The following is a 12001-nucleotide window of genomic DNA, read 5'->3' as shown; positions in this document are numbered from 1 at the left end:
ATAAAAAAGAATTTCCAAACATTAATTATTATTAGAAATAAGGAGGTTTTTTAAATATTAATCAAAGTTTTGATTCTAAAACATACATACAACATCCACCAACAGGTCAGTAAATACCATTGTTCAGTGCACATCTTGCAAAATTCTGTCTTGGTGTTAGGCTAGAGATGTCTCAAAAAAATTTGTCATTTTAGACTGCAATCTCTGATCACAGCACAATTAAGTTTGAAATCAATACCAAAAATTCATCCAAATATTAATTTCCTAGAAGCAACTATTCTTTCAATACAATGCACATTTCAAATTTTTCATTCAGGTTTGTTATTGACAATTTTGAAAATGCACATGGTGTCATTTTCTGGAATCTCTTTTATTTTTTTTCTTTAGTGTACCAAAATATTTAGTTCGAGAGTGAATATTTATTAATTGATTCTCAAGTATCTTGTAGCATGCACATGCACATATTCTTTGGATATTTGATGGAATTTAATTTTAAAAACAAGTTGAATTTCAAAAATTCTGCTTTCCATGTTAGCCTAGTCATTAAAGACTCTGTCGATAACTATAATTCATTTAAAAAATACTAACCCAAAATTTAGAAAACTTTCAACATAATTTTTAAAGATCAGTAATAGGACTATTGTTTATTATATAATTTTTACGTTATTTTCTTTAGACAATTTTTTAAACATTTTGGACTTGAAGTTTCCCAAAATGTTCCAAATGACCTCAGGGACACAAATTTCATTTATTAGAAATATTAATATATAGAATTAGTTGGAAAATATAGAATCCATGAGGCTGATTATAATAAAAATGAATTTATCTTAAACTCCATGAAGGCAGACACCAAGTTGATTTTTTTACTGTTTCTTAAGTGCTTAACATAGTACCGAGTACATGGTAGATATTCAGTAATTCTTTTTAAATGGAAAAAAAGAAAGACGATGTAAATTCTGACTGATAATTGAGTATTTAGTTGAAAGGTCAGAAATTTTAAAAAACTAGTCCTAATATGAAAAGAACCCACAATTATTAGTTATTTTATTTCAGTCAGTCAATACTGAGTCCCTACTCTAGCCAGAACATGTTCTAGGTTTGTTGTAATATTGTGAATACCAGGCATGGTTCCTGCCAGCATGGACCTTACAGACCATTGAGGAAGACATAACGTGTTGGAAATATATAAGGAAATTGTAGTGGACTAATAAAGTCCTACTACTACTAAAAACGTCTCCAAGTTTTGAGCTTCTTAGCCATGTTACAAGAGAACTGGGAATTCACTTCATCTCTTGCTGTAGGTACATTACAATGGAGACTTGACTTTTATCAAAAATTCGACCATATGTGATAATTCCTTAAGGACGGACAATACTTTTAAGTATTTAAGTATTTGAGTTCGAAAAGCTATTATCATTAATTTAAAAATGAGAAAAATGAAGTCCAGAGTGACTAACTTACTGGACTAGAACCCAGATTTCTGAATTCAAATGACTAGAGATAAAGATAATGTTTTCTTACTTTTACTGGGTTTTTGTGTTTGCTTGTTCTTAGCATACACTTGAATGGAGAGTTAAGTTTGGATCTGAGAGGTCCCCACAAAGACTCATGTGTTGAAGGGTTGTTCCCCAGTGCAGTGATGTTCAGAAGTGGGACTTGGGAAGTAATTGACTTATGAAGACTCTGAGCTCATCAATAGATTAACCTATTGATCATTTAATAATTGAGTGGACTCATGGGAGGTGGTGGAAACTGTAGGAGGAGAGGTCTAGTTGTAGGAGATAAGTCACTGGGGATGTGTGTGTGTCCCTGGTCCCTTTTCCTGTACCTCTCTGATTCCTGAGGTGAGCAGTTTTGCTCTGCTGCTCACTCCATACCATGATATTCTCGGTTACCATAACCCACAGTAATGGGGCCAAGTAATTATGGGCTGAAACTGTGAGCCAAAATAAATCCTTTAAGTTGTTTTTCTCAGGTAATTTGTCACAGTGATGAAAAGATGACTAACACACAAGCTATCTGGTTTTAGCCAATATCAGTTCTTGGGGATTGTCTGACCTTTTCACCTTTCAGTTGAAAATTTGTTATTAGCCATAGAGATAGAGTCAGGAGGTCCTCAATTAAATAAGCAGGTGTCCCTAAAAGCAAAACTGGTTGGACATTTTATTAGTCCACTGCAATCTTCTTTCAAAAAGCATGGCCATTCATCTTTGTTCTGAGCATCTTGCACTTAACGATGCTTCGAAGCTTAACCTCGGCTTTGAAGACAACAGTAAGAACACGTCAGTGTTCCACATACCTCTGATAACCACTGCGCTGTGACTCTGCAGCCTGAATTATCTTCCTGAAGCAATTCTGTCCATCATTCCTCTGAAAGCTCTAACGAATACCATAGACTGGACGACTTAAACAAGAAACATTTATTTTCCATAGTCCTAAAGGCTGGGAGGTCCAACATCAAGGCAGTGGCAGATCTGGTGTCTTCTGAGGGCACTCTTCTCCTTGCAGACAGCCTCCTTCTCATCCCATCCTGCAGCAGAGAGCACAGAGAGTGAGCAAGCACTGATATTTCTTCTTAGAAGGATACTAACCCCATTCATGAGAGCTCTACACTCACGATCTAATTTCTTCCCAAAGATCCCACCTCCTAATGTCACACATTGGAGATTATGATTTCAAAATACACATTTTGGAGGGGTGCGAACACACCGTCTTCAACAGAAGCCTTCAGAGTCTCTCTCACCTATTCAACACTGATCAAATCTGTAGGGTGCTGTCCATGACCAGCAAATAAAACCAGGCTTGGTTGAGCTATTAGACATGGAAATCTGGCTCTCAGGAATTGACAATTATGAGAAAATGTTCCAGATTGCCTAGAGTATGTGGTTTCCATGCAGAGTGGCTCACTGCTGGAATTTGCAGATCCTGGATGTGTCAATGATCCGGTAGAGAAAAATGGCTTGCTTAACTCCACCCCATCCTGTTTCTCATGGAAGAAGCTCCTACCAGTCCCCTATTGATCTATACCACTATTAATAAAGAAAACATGTGCTCCTCTATTTTGTTAGAGCCAGACCCTTATGAATGGTTCAACCTGTCACCCCCCATTCTAAAGATAATTCTGTCTTCTGTTTTTCCTGATAATAAATAAAGTTCTTAGCGATTAGTTCACAGCCATTCCATTCCTCTGACAGGAACCCTTATCTTCACCCATGCGGGACCTGTGGCGACACAAATCCTTCATTCATTTCAAGTAACCCCTAAGACTTTATGGTTTACGGTGTTTTGCTCACCTTTCTTCCTTTATTCAATGCTTCCCCTTCCTGTCCCCAAACCATCCTGGGCTCCAACTACACTGGTTTGCTTACAGTTGCCACAGCACAGTTGGTGCTTGCCCAATCGATATCATGCTTTCTCTCAAGCTGCTGCCTCTACCTGGAGCACCCTCCCTGCCAGCCTGTGCTGGAATCGGATGCATTCAAGCATCTCAGCCAAAATCAGACTCGTCCTTGAATTCTTGACTTGAACTTAATGTCCTCTCCTCAAGTCCTTAGGCTGCATCGCCTCCATGACTCTTAGTGATAACTTGCATACTGGCCCAATGACTCAGTCATGCTGACCCTGGTTCAGTGTCTTGTCCATAGTAGATGTTTTATAAACATATCACAAATTCTCTGAATTAATTATATCATTGTAAGTAACCACAGATGCTAGAACCTAGCTGCATGCTATCAATCTGACCCTGACAAAATTTCCTCCATGGAAACATGACTGCAGGGACACAGAGAAGTAGTAAAATTGTTACAATCACATGGTGGATGACAAAGGAACATGTTACCTGACATTTATTTTTTTTAAAGTAAGAAGACTTAGAAACTCAAGGCAGGCATTAGAAATTAAAACTGTCTGTTCAATATTGCCAGAAAGATATTAGTAGAAGTTCTAGCAATTGGCAACGCCAGGGAGCAAAGCTTTCTTGCTTCTGTACTTGTTTTTCCACATATTTGCAAAGTTAATTTGTGTCTAGCTCTCCTAAACTTTTATCTTGCTGGCTTTCAGTCTTCCCAAATTCAAGGAAATATTGAATTGCTCCTGACATCGAGCTGGCTTGATCTGGAGTGCATGCATAATTTAAGCTGATTGAATATTTTGCCACATTAGAATGGAAAATATCTGAGTCCCCAAAATGGTAAAAGAAAATGACAGATACAAATACCACTTGGCATCACCTTCTCTGATTTCCACGAGGTAATTAAGGCTGTCGAAGAGGCAGAAATGAAAATGTGTCTTTAGCTGCAGCATTCACTCCTGAGCACCCAAAGCCCAGAAAGAGAAGTATCTGTCTGGAGCTGATACAAAGTCTCCCCTCCCTGGATGCAGGATAAACTTGTTCCTCAGATTATTTTGCTGTTTTTCTTTTTTAAAATACTCTGTGGAATAATTTCCATTTTAACCAAAGAAAATGGGTTTAGAAAATGCTTTCATCAGTAGGATTTACTTCAATTTGAAATATATAAAAAAGACGCTCTTAAAATCAAGGTTTGTAAGAAATGAACAAATAAGGAAGCAGCTCAGTCCCTACTGCTGAGGGTTGCCCTTGGCTTCCCCTCTAGCTGCAGCCCCTGCCTCTGTGGACCAGCATGCAATGGCCTGGCTCTCATCCTTTGGGCTGCATGGTACACATGCCCCAATCCTCTGGGGTCTTCCAGAGTCACAGTCACAGCAATGTGACTACAGAAATGACAGAGCTAAGGAGAAAATCTGTTGGGAGAAGGACATGATAAGCTGGAAAATGTGGGCGGAGAGGCAAAGGAGCTTCCAGAGATGCCGGGGAGGAGACGCCTGGGGTCGGGAGGTGCCTGTACTCCAAGGCTGTGGACCAATCCTTTCAGTTGTAGGGAAGGACATTTCAATAAGTCTCACCAAGCCAGGGTACTGCTTAGGGCTCTCAATTTCCTTATGTGTTTCTTCCACATTCATCAATAACAATCCTATTCTTGCTTCTGAGATATTCTGAAACTAGAAATAGAGTCAGAAGATGAGTATTTTGGCTCCTGGGAAAAGATGGCTCCAATCAAAAATATGTGCCAGCCTGTTTTATTCAGCAAATAAAACCCTTTATTGAACACTTATCAAGTACCATGGGCTGGGTAGGTTCTGGAGATTCAACAGGGAAATAAGGTGGGAGATGGACAATAAATGTATGAGCAAGTAAACATGGATCAATTTCTATGCTACGACTGCTTATGGAGAATGTTTGCCAAGATGAGTTCACAGAGGGAGACTGCCAGAAGAAATGATTGGGAAAGGCTTCCTTGAAGTGGTGATATTTGAATTGAGACTGAAAGGATAAGCCAGCCATGTGATAATCTGTGGATTCCAGGCAAAAGGAATGGCAAGAACAAAGGCCCTGAGGAAGGAAGGAATTTACAGTGAGGAACAGAAAGACAATCTGAATACAGATATGAACAATAAGAGGTGGGGTGGAAGAAATTCAAACCAGTGGCCTCCTTAGATGCTAAGAAAATAATGTGGGGCCCTGAGAAATGGGGACTAGCCAGACCTTGCACCAAAGCAGATTAAGATGGGTATTTATCCTAAGAACTTCTTCTAGCAGCATGTCCTAGGCAATAGAGTCCATTCATCTTCTTTCTTCCCACAAGAAAATCCTTCTGTTCTCAGATTTGCCATGGCAATTCTCTCGGCATGTACTGCTAGTTCATGTCCTGGGCTTTTATACATCTGTTCCCACACTCCAAATGCTTTTCCTTAAATCTCCACCTGAAGAAATCTCAAGCTCATTCTTCCAAACCCAGCTAAAATATCCTCTCTTCTGTAATTATTTCAAACAAAGGTGAATGGTCCTGTTGAGGTTTGTGGGTTTGTGCAATTCTGTCCTAACAACTTTAAAATTGTGCTTTGTGCTTTCCTTTCTTTATCCCTAGACTAGGAGTCCTAGGAGGCAGAACACATTCTTGATCAACTTTTTATCTTCAGTGCCTAACAGAGCAGGTGCTCAATAAATACTTTGTGGGAAGGAAGGAAGGAAGAAGGAAAGAAAGGAAGGGCAAGGGAAGGGGAAAAAGGGAAGAAGGCAAAAGAACGAGAAGGAAGGATTTAAACTTCAATGCATCATCAGTTTATCTCAGGAATATTGGTAGTAAACACATGAATTAAATGTATCATAAGGACATTTTCATAATTCAAGAAAAAGTTACACTCATCTGGGATATTATTCTTTTGCCCTGTTAAGACCACTAAGGAATATAAAATCCCTCCCACACTTCTTTTCAAAGGTATTTGCCTGTGAGTCAGTTCCCAATGATCCCCAGTTACAGAGATCTGTACAGTAGCAATTGGGTACATAAACTGCTAGATGGGGAAGAATGGATGCTCATAAACTCTGATAGAAAAGAAAAACAAAACAAGCAAAAAAAAAAAATCCTCTCTGCAGGGTTACAGAGAGATTGAGAACCTATGAGGAACATCCAGGAAGCAATATTTCCAATATGAATGATAAGGGAATGCAGAAATGGACTCTGCAAAGATAAAATGATTAAATAAATATGAGACATGCCAGGCTTGGAATGGAGGTGGCCCTCATGATGAGGGCCTCACTCTTGTGAGGGAGGGGGTGATCCAAGTGGGAAATGGGTGAAGGGCAGAAGACAACCAGCCCAGTTCAGAGAAGTCCTGAGAGTTTAAGCCACCCTGGACGATGGTGCTGCCTATCACAGTGGTCTTCAACTTTGAAAGCACATGAAAACTTATCCAGGAGTTAAAAAAAAACAACAAAACAAAACAATGCAAAAGACAAAACAGTATCTGGACTCCACCCCAGATAATTTAAAAAAGAATTCCTAAAGATGGGGCTATAGCATCAGGATTTTTTAGAAGTTCCCCAAATGAGTCTATGACATATAGATGATTAAAATTCCTTAATTTCACAACATTCCCAAGGCCTATTCACATACACCGACTTATTTAATCTTGCCTATAAAGAAGGTAAACCCAAAGCTCAGATACATGAGGGAAACTCTCCCAAGGTCACGCAGCTAGTGGAAGATTCAAAATCATGCCTTTAGGCTTAAAGTTCACAGTGTATTCAGTAAGGCAGGCTAGTTTACAGAACTGCTCTGGGGGAACACTGTATGGAGACAAGTTGGTCTTCAGTGGTCTCGTCTCCCTTTTTTATGTCCTCTCTTCTTGATTAACGTTCCTTTTTTTCCCCTATCTCTCCCTCCCACATCCTTGGTTCCTGGGGGTGCTTATTCCTTCTCTGATTCCTGCTGGGATGATCTGGATGCTGACTAACTACTCAGTGGGAATCTCTTATGTGGGCAGCCTTCCTATGGAAAAAAAGAATGTTCTCTTAGAACATTGGCAAAGGAGGTAAAATGCAAATCATTGGTGAATCTGGGTAAAGGGTTTATGGGGGTTTCTTGTCCTGTTCCTGAAACTTTTCTGTAAGCTTGAAGTATCAATACAAAATGTTATAAGAAGAAGGATTAGGTGAAGAAAGAAGATGAAGGGGAAGAGGAGAAGGACAAGAATGAAGGAAGGAAGACAAAGCATGAAGAATTTTGTGGACTATATGACCCTTGACCTGGAGTCTGGAGGCCCAGCTGCAATCCTGACCCAACCCCACGCTGCCCTGAGACCTTGGGAAAACCTCCCATGTTGTCCATTTTATTCTCCTCTCAGTAAAATGAGGGGACTGGAGTAGATCATTCCTAGCCCAGTTATTTATTGCCACGTAATGAAAAGTCCCCAAACTTAGTGACTGAAAATAAAAAAAAATTCACTATTAATTCTCATGGTTCTCTTTACTGTCTATGCTCAGCCTGGTGATTCTCCTTTGCAGGGTCTCTCATGGAGCTTCAGTTAGAAGATTAGCTTGGCATTACCTGGCTCTGAGGGACTGAACACTCACCATCCTTAACTGGCATGGTTGGCAGGAGGTCCTGGCTGTTGACCCGGAGCCCAGATAGGCCATTGGCCCACAATACCACCTCCTCCTCTTCTCTCCTCTTCCTCCTCACCTCCTCCCCCTTCTCTCTTCTTCTCCCTCTTTCTTCCTCCTCTCCTCCTTCTTCTTCCTTCTTTCTTCCTCTTCCTTCTCCTCCTCTTCCTCCTTCTCTTTCTCCTCCTTTTCCTCATTTCTCCCTCACCCCATCTCTTCTCTCTTATACCATTTTTATTCATTGTGCCAGAACCCCCTACTCAATCTGGAAACTGGAGTCATTCCATCAAGGGGAACTTTTCCTAATCTTGGTTGAAGATTTCTCCATTCCAATTCTTCTCTTCTTTTGGAAACCATGTTATTATTTAGACATTGGATCTCAATGGCTGGTCTTTTTATATTTTCATCTTTTCTATTTTTCTGTTTGTCATTTTGTTCCATTTTATAATAGACCTCTTCAGCTTTAATTTCTACTTCTTCCATTAAACTTTTCTATTCTTGTTCTCACTTTCCAAGCACTCTTCTATTTGAATCTGAGTATGTTTTTAATTGTATCCTTTTCTTTTCTCACGGATGCAATATCATCTCTGGACTTTGTAAAGATGATATTTTAAGTTGTCTTCTTTCAGCAGGGTGTCCATGTTCTCTACGGTGCCTTTTGTGTTTGATTTGGTCATTGTATTTCAAGTTAGAAATAGATGGTGGTCCTTGAGGAATCACAAAAACTAACTAGACCATGCCACAAGAAAAGTTTATTAGAAGCTGGACTCAAAGGATGTAATTTGTTGACTGTGGGCTCTAATGTTGAGATTGGGACATTTTAGATTTGGGTCTGTAAATCCTTCCTCTTGAACTGATCATACGTCTGGGGAGGAATCCTCCCGTCTTGCACTAGAGGACAACAGTCTACCTGCTGCCGTTTGCTCTTTCTCCTCTTTGGCACTTATTGAGAATTTCTTTGCAGTCTTAGATAGAGTCAGCTTCACTGACTTGTCTCTGTGCCCATAATATTTGCATAAAAAAGGTCTGACTCCTATTCTTCTTTTCTTTCAGCTAATTTTGATGGTTAGTTTGCCATCTTCATTCACTTTACCATCTTCAATGCATCTTTCTGACATAATTTCATGGTTTATAGCAGAGTTTGGCTAGCAGGCCAAATCTAGCTCACCATCTGTTTTTGTAAACAAAATTTTATTGAAATTCAGTCACACTTATTTCTTTATTTATTGTATATGGCTAATTTTGCTCTATACTGATAGACCAGATGGTATGTGAAACTGAAATTCTTTGTTACCTACCAAAAAAGCTTACTATCTAATTTAGATTTGTAAAACCTAAAATATTTACTATCTTGACAGAAAAAGTTTGCTAATCACTGTTCCATAGATAGATTATTTTGAACCCTTTTTAAAAATTCTTATAAGCTTTTGTAGGATTTGACTCTGATCATTTTCTGTGGCTCATGTTACATGCTAGATGGCCAGTATCGTTTGATAGGAATTTTGGCAATGAGGGAATGTTATGAATCATATAATATGTATTTACTAACCAACATGTGACCATAACTTTAAATATGAATAGTTCTACTAGGATTTTAATTAGTCACATGTGGCTGATAGGAGTTGAACTAGAAATCATAGTACTGTACTTAAAGAAAAGGAAGTGGTCAGTAGAGTTTTTCTGGCTTATTAGCTAGAGAATACTTTTGTTTTCCAGAAATGGGGAGGGTCTTTCTGTCTTTCTTTTTTTGGAGAAAAAATCATCTGGAGGATGATTGTTTCATATTTTTTTAAGATCTGCTGACTTTCACCCCTCCTTCCTTCTATCTCAACTTTCTCATTTATTTGCTCCCATGTTCCTATTCCTCTCAATTTGGATCTTATTTTCCTTAGTGTCTCCTCAGTTCTGAGATTTTCCCTAGAAGGACTTTTTGGCAGGTGAGAATCAGTAGTTTTTAGGTCCTTGACCATTGTAGGGCTATATGAGCTTTTCATAAGCTTCTTTTACTCACTTAAGATTTTGAGTCTGGAAAGCATCCTTTCAGGTTTGACTTTCATTTAGAGGTTATGGCAATCTGGGTTTTCCTTGGGCTCTCAGGGCCCTTAAAAATTCCTCTATATGCCCTTCACATTCTGCCACACAGTTTTTGATACAACATAGTTCTTGTAATATGATATGTATTCTACTTATATTTGGGGGCTCATGGGTTATAAATCATGTATACCTTCTGTGGGATTTTAGTTTTCCTATGTTAGCCATTTGCTATACGTCTTTCATGGAAAGATTTAACCAGAAGGTGATACTGAATCATCTTCCACAGATCTCCTATTGTGATACTTGTAGGTGATGCATTCCACCTACTTCCCCATATGAGAGTTACTGACCCTGTTTTGAGAGGGGAAAATGACATGTCTTATGCTACAGACCCAGATAGTATAATACCAAACAGTAACACTCATGTTAACCAGAGTTTCAGTCTGGTATTTTTGGTTTTTATATGACAAGAAGAAGATTTTGTGGGCAGAACCATCTGATATCCTTCCTTTCAATACAGTCCAGGATTTGGTTCTCTGTTCTGATAATGCCACACTCCTAGCCCTTGTTCTCTCCTTGTATATGTTCTGCCTTCTGTTTGGAAAATACTTTTGTTTCTAAGAACTCAAGGTGACAGAGTAGAGAAGAGGGAGAGGAGACAGGGAGATGAAGATCCAGGGCTGGTTCTGGGCTTAAGGATCATGGGGCATAGGTGATTTTAAGAGTTTATGGGAGACCAAAATAAGGAAATAGAAAAATTGTGTGGAGGGGAATTCCATGAAAATAGAAGAGAGATCAGTGGAGTAGAGAAAGGGGATTGAGGGAGAAGGAGTAGAGATGAGAAAAAGAAAGAACTGTGGAATGAATTCAACCCAACTTTCCTGTGTACATATAAAAATATTCCACAGTGAATCTCACCTTTATATATATATATATATATACACACAAGACACTATTTTTAAAAAAAAACTTTAAATAAATAGAAGAAAGATCAGTAGAGTAGAGGAGGAAACGGGGAGGGAAGGGGGAAAGGAGGAAGCACTGGGGACTGAATCAGAGCAAATTTTATTCCATGTTTGTATAATTGTGTCAAAAAGTCCTAATATTATGTACAACTGAAACAAACTAATAAAAAATGCAAAAAGAAAAAAGTTTATGGGACAATTCTGATCTCTTCTTCTTATTAGCTACTTAATTCCTGGAATGACTGCTGATTCCTTCTTTCACCTGCTGTGAAAAATGAGAAAATGAATTCCTTCTTTTAAAACAGAGCCTTTCTATGTTTCCTAGACTGGCCTCAAACTCATGATCTTACTGCTTTAGCCTCCTGAATAGCTGAGACTATAGGCACAACCATTGTGCTTGGCATAAAAATGGGAAAATGGATGTGATAGTGCCTAGGATATTTATATGTTTTCTGATACCTATTAATCTCTTCTTTTTAATTTCTTTCAGATCCTTTAGAATGAAACAAGACAGAGCTCCTGCAGAACTGCTCTATCCCATAATAAAGACTGCACAAAAAGCTGAAGTCTATTCATTACCTGGTACGTGTGTTAGTAAGCTTTTCAATACTGTGACCAAAGTAACCCACAAGAAGAACTTAGAGGAGGAGATTATCCTGGGCTCATGGTTTCAGAGATTCTGTTCAGTCAGCTGACTACATTGTTCTGAGCCTGAGGAGAAGCAGAGCATCATGGGGAAGGTCCAAACAAAGGAAATCTACTTAGCTCCTGGTAACCAGGAAGCAGAGAGAAAGCAGAATGATCCAGAGACAAAATATTTAATCCCCAAGGCACATCCCCAGTGATCTGCTTCCGCCAGCCATGCCCCCACCTGCCTACAGTTACCCAGTAATCCAATCAAAATTATTAATCATAACACAGTTCAATCTGCTGATTAGGTTATGGCTCTCATGATCTGATCCTTCTACCTCCTGATTTAACACAGGAGCTTTTGGGGGACATCTCATGTCTGAAACATAACAGCATATCTGTTGAGATT

The 12001-nt window shown here is 39.0% G+C and overlaps 1 protein-coding gene across 1 annotated transcript in view; it reads left to right on the top strand.

Annotated features, from left to right (window-relative positions):
* Positions 1 to 11613, top strand: part of RTP4 (receptor transporter protein 4) — a 114346-nt gene extending 102733 nt beyond the window's left edge. The window contains exon 5 of the mRNA XM_079101487.1: positions 11453 to 11613. Within this exon, the coding sequence (XP_078957613.1) occupies positions 11453 to 11466 (14 nt within the window). The 3' untranslated portion in view covers positions 11467 to 11613. The remainder of the gene's footprint in view (positions 1 to 11452) is intronic.
* Positions 11614 to 12001: the final 388 nt, after the last annotated feature.

Source organism: Sciurus vulgaris, assembly GCF_902686455.1.
Source record: "Sciurus vulgaris genome assembly, chromosome: 10".
NCBI classification, from domain to species: Eukaryota; Metazoa; Chordata; class Mammalia; order Rodentia; family Sciuridae; genus Sciurus; species Sciurus vulgaris.
Note: the sequence above shows the minus strand (reverse complement) of the source record. Positions and strands in the feature narration are given on the sequence as shown.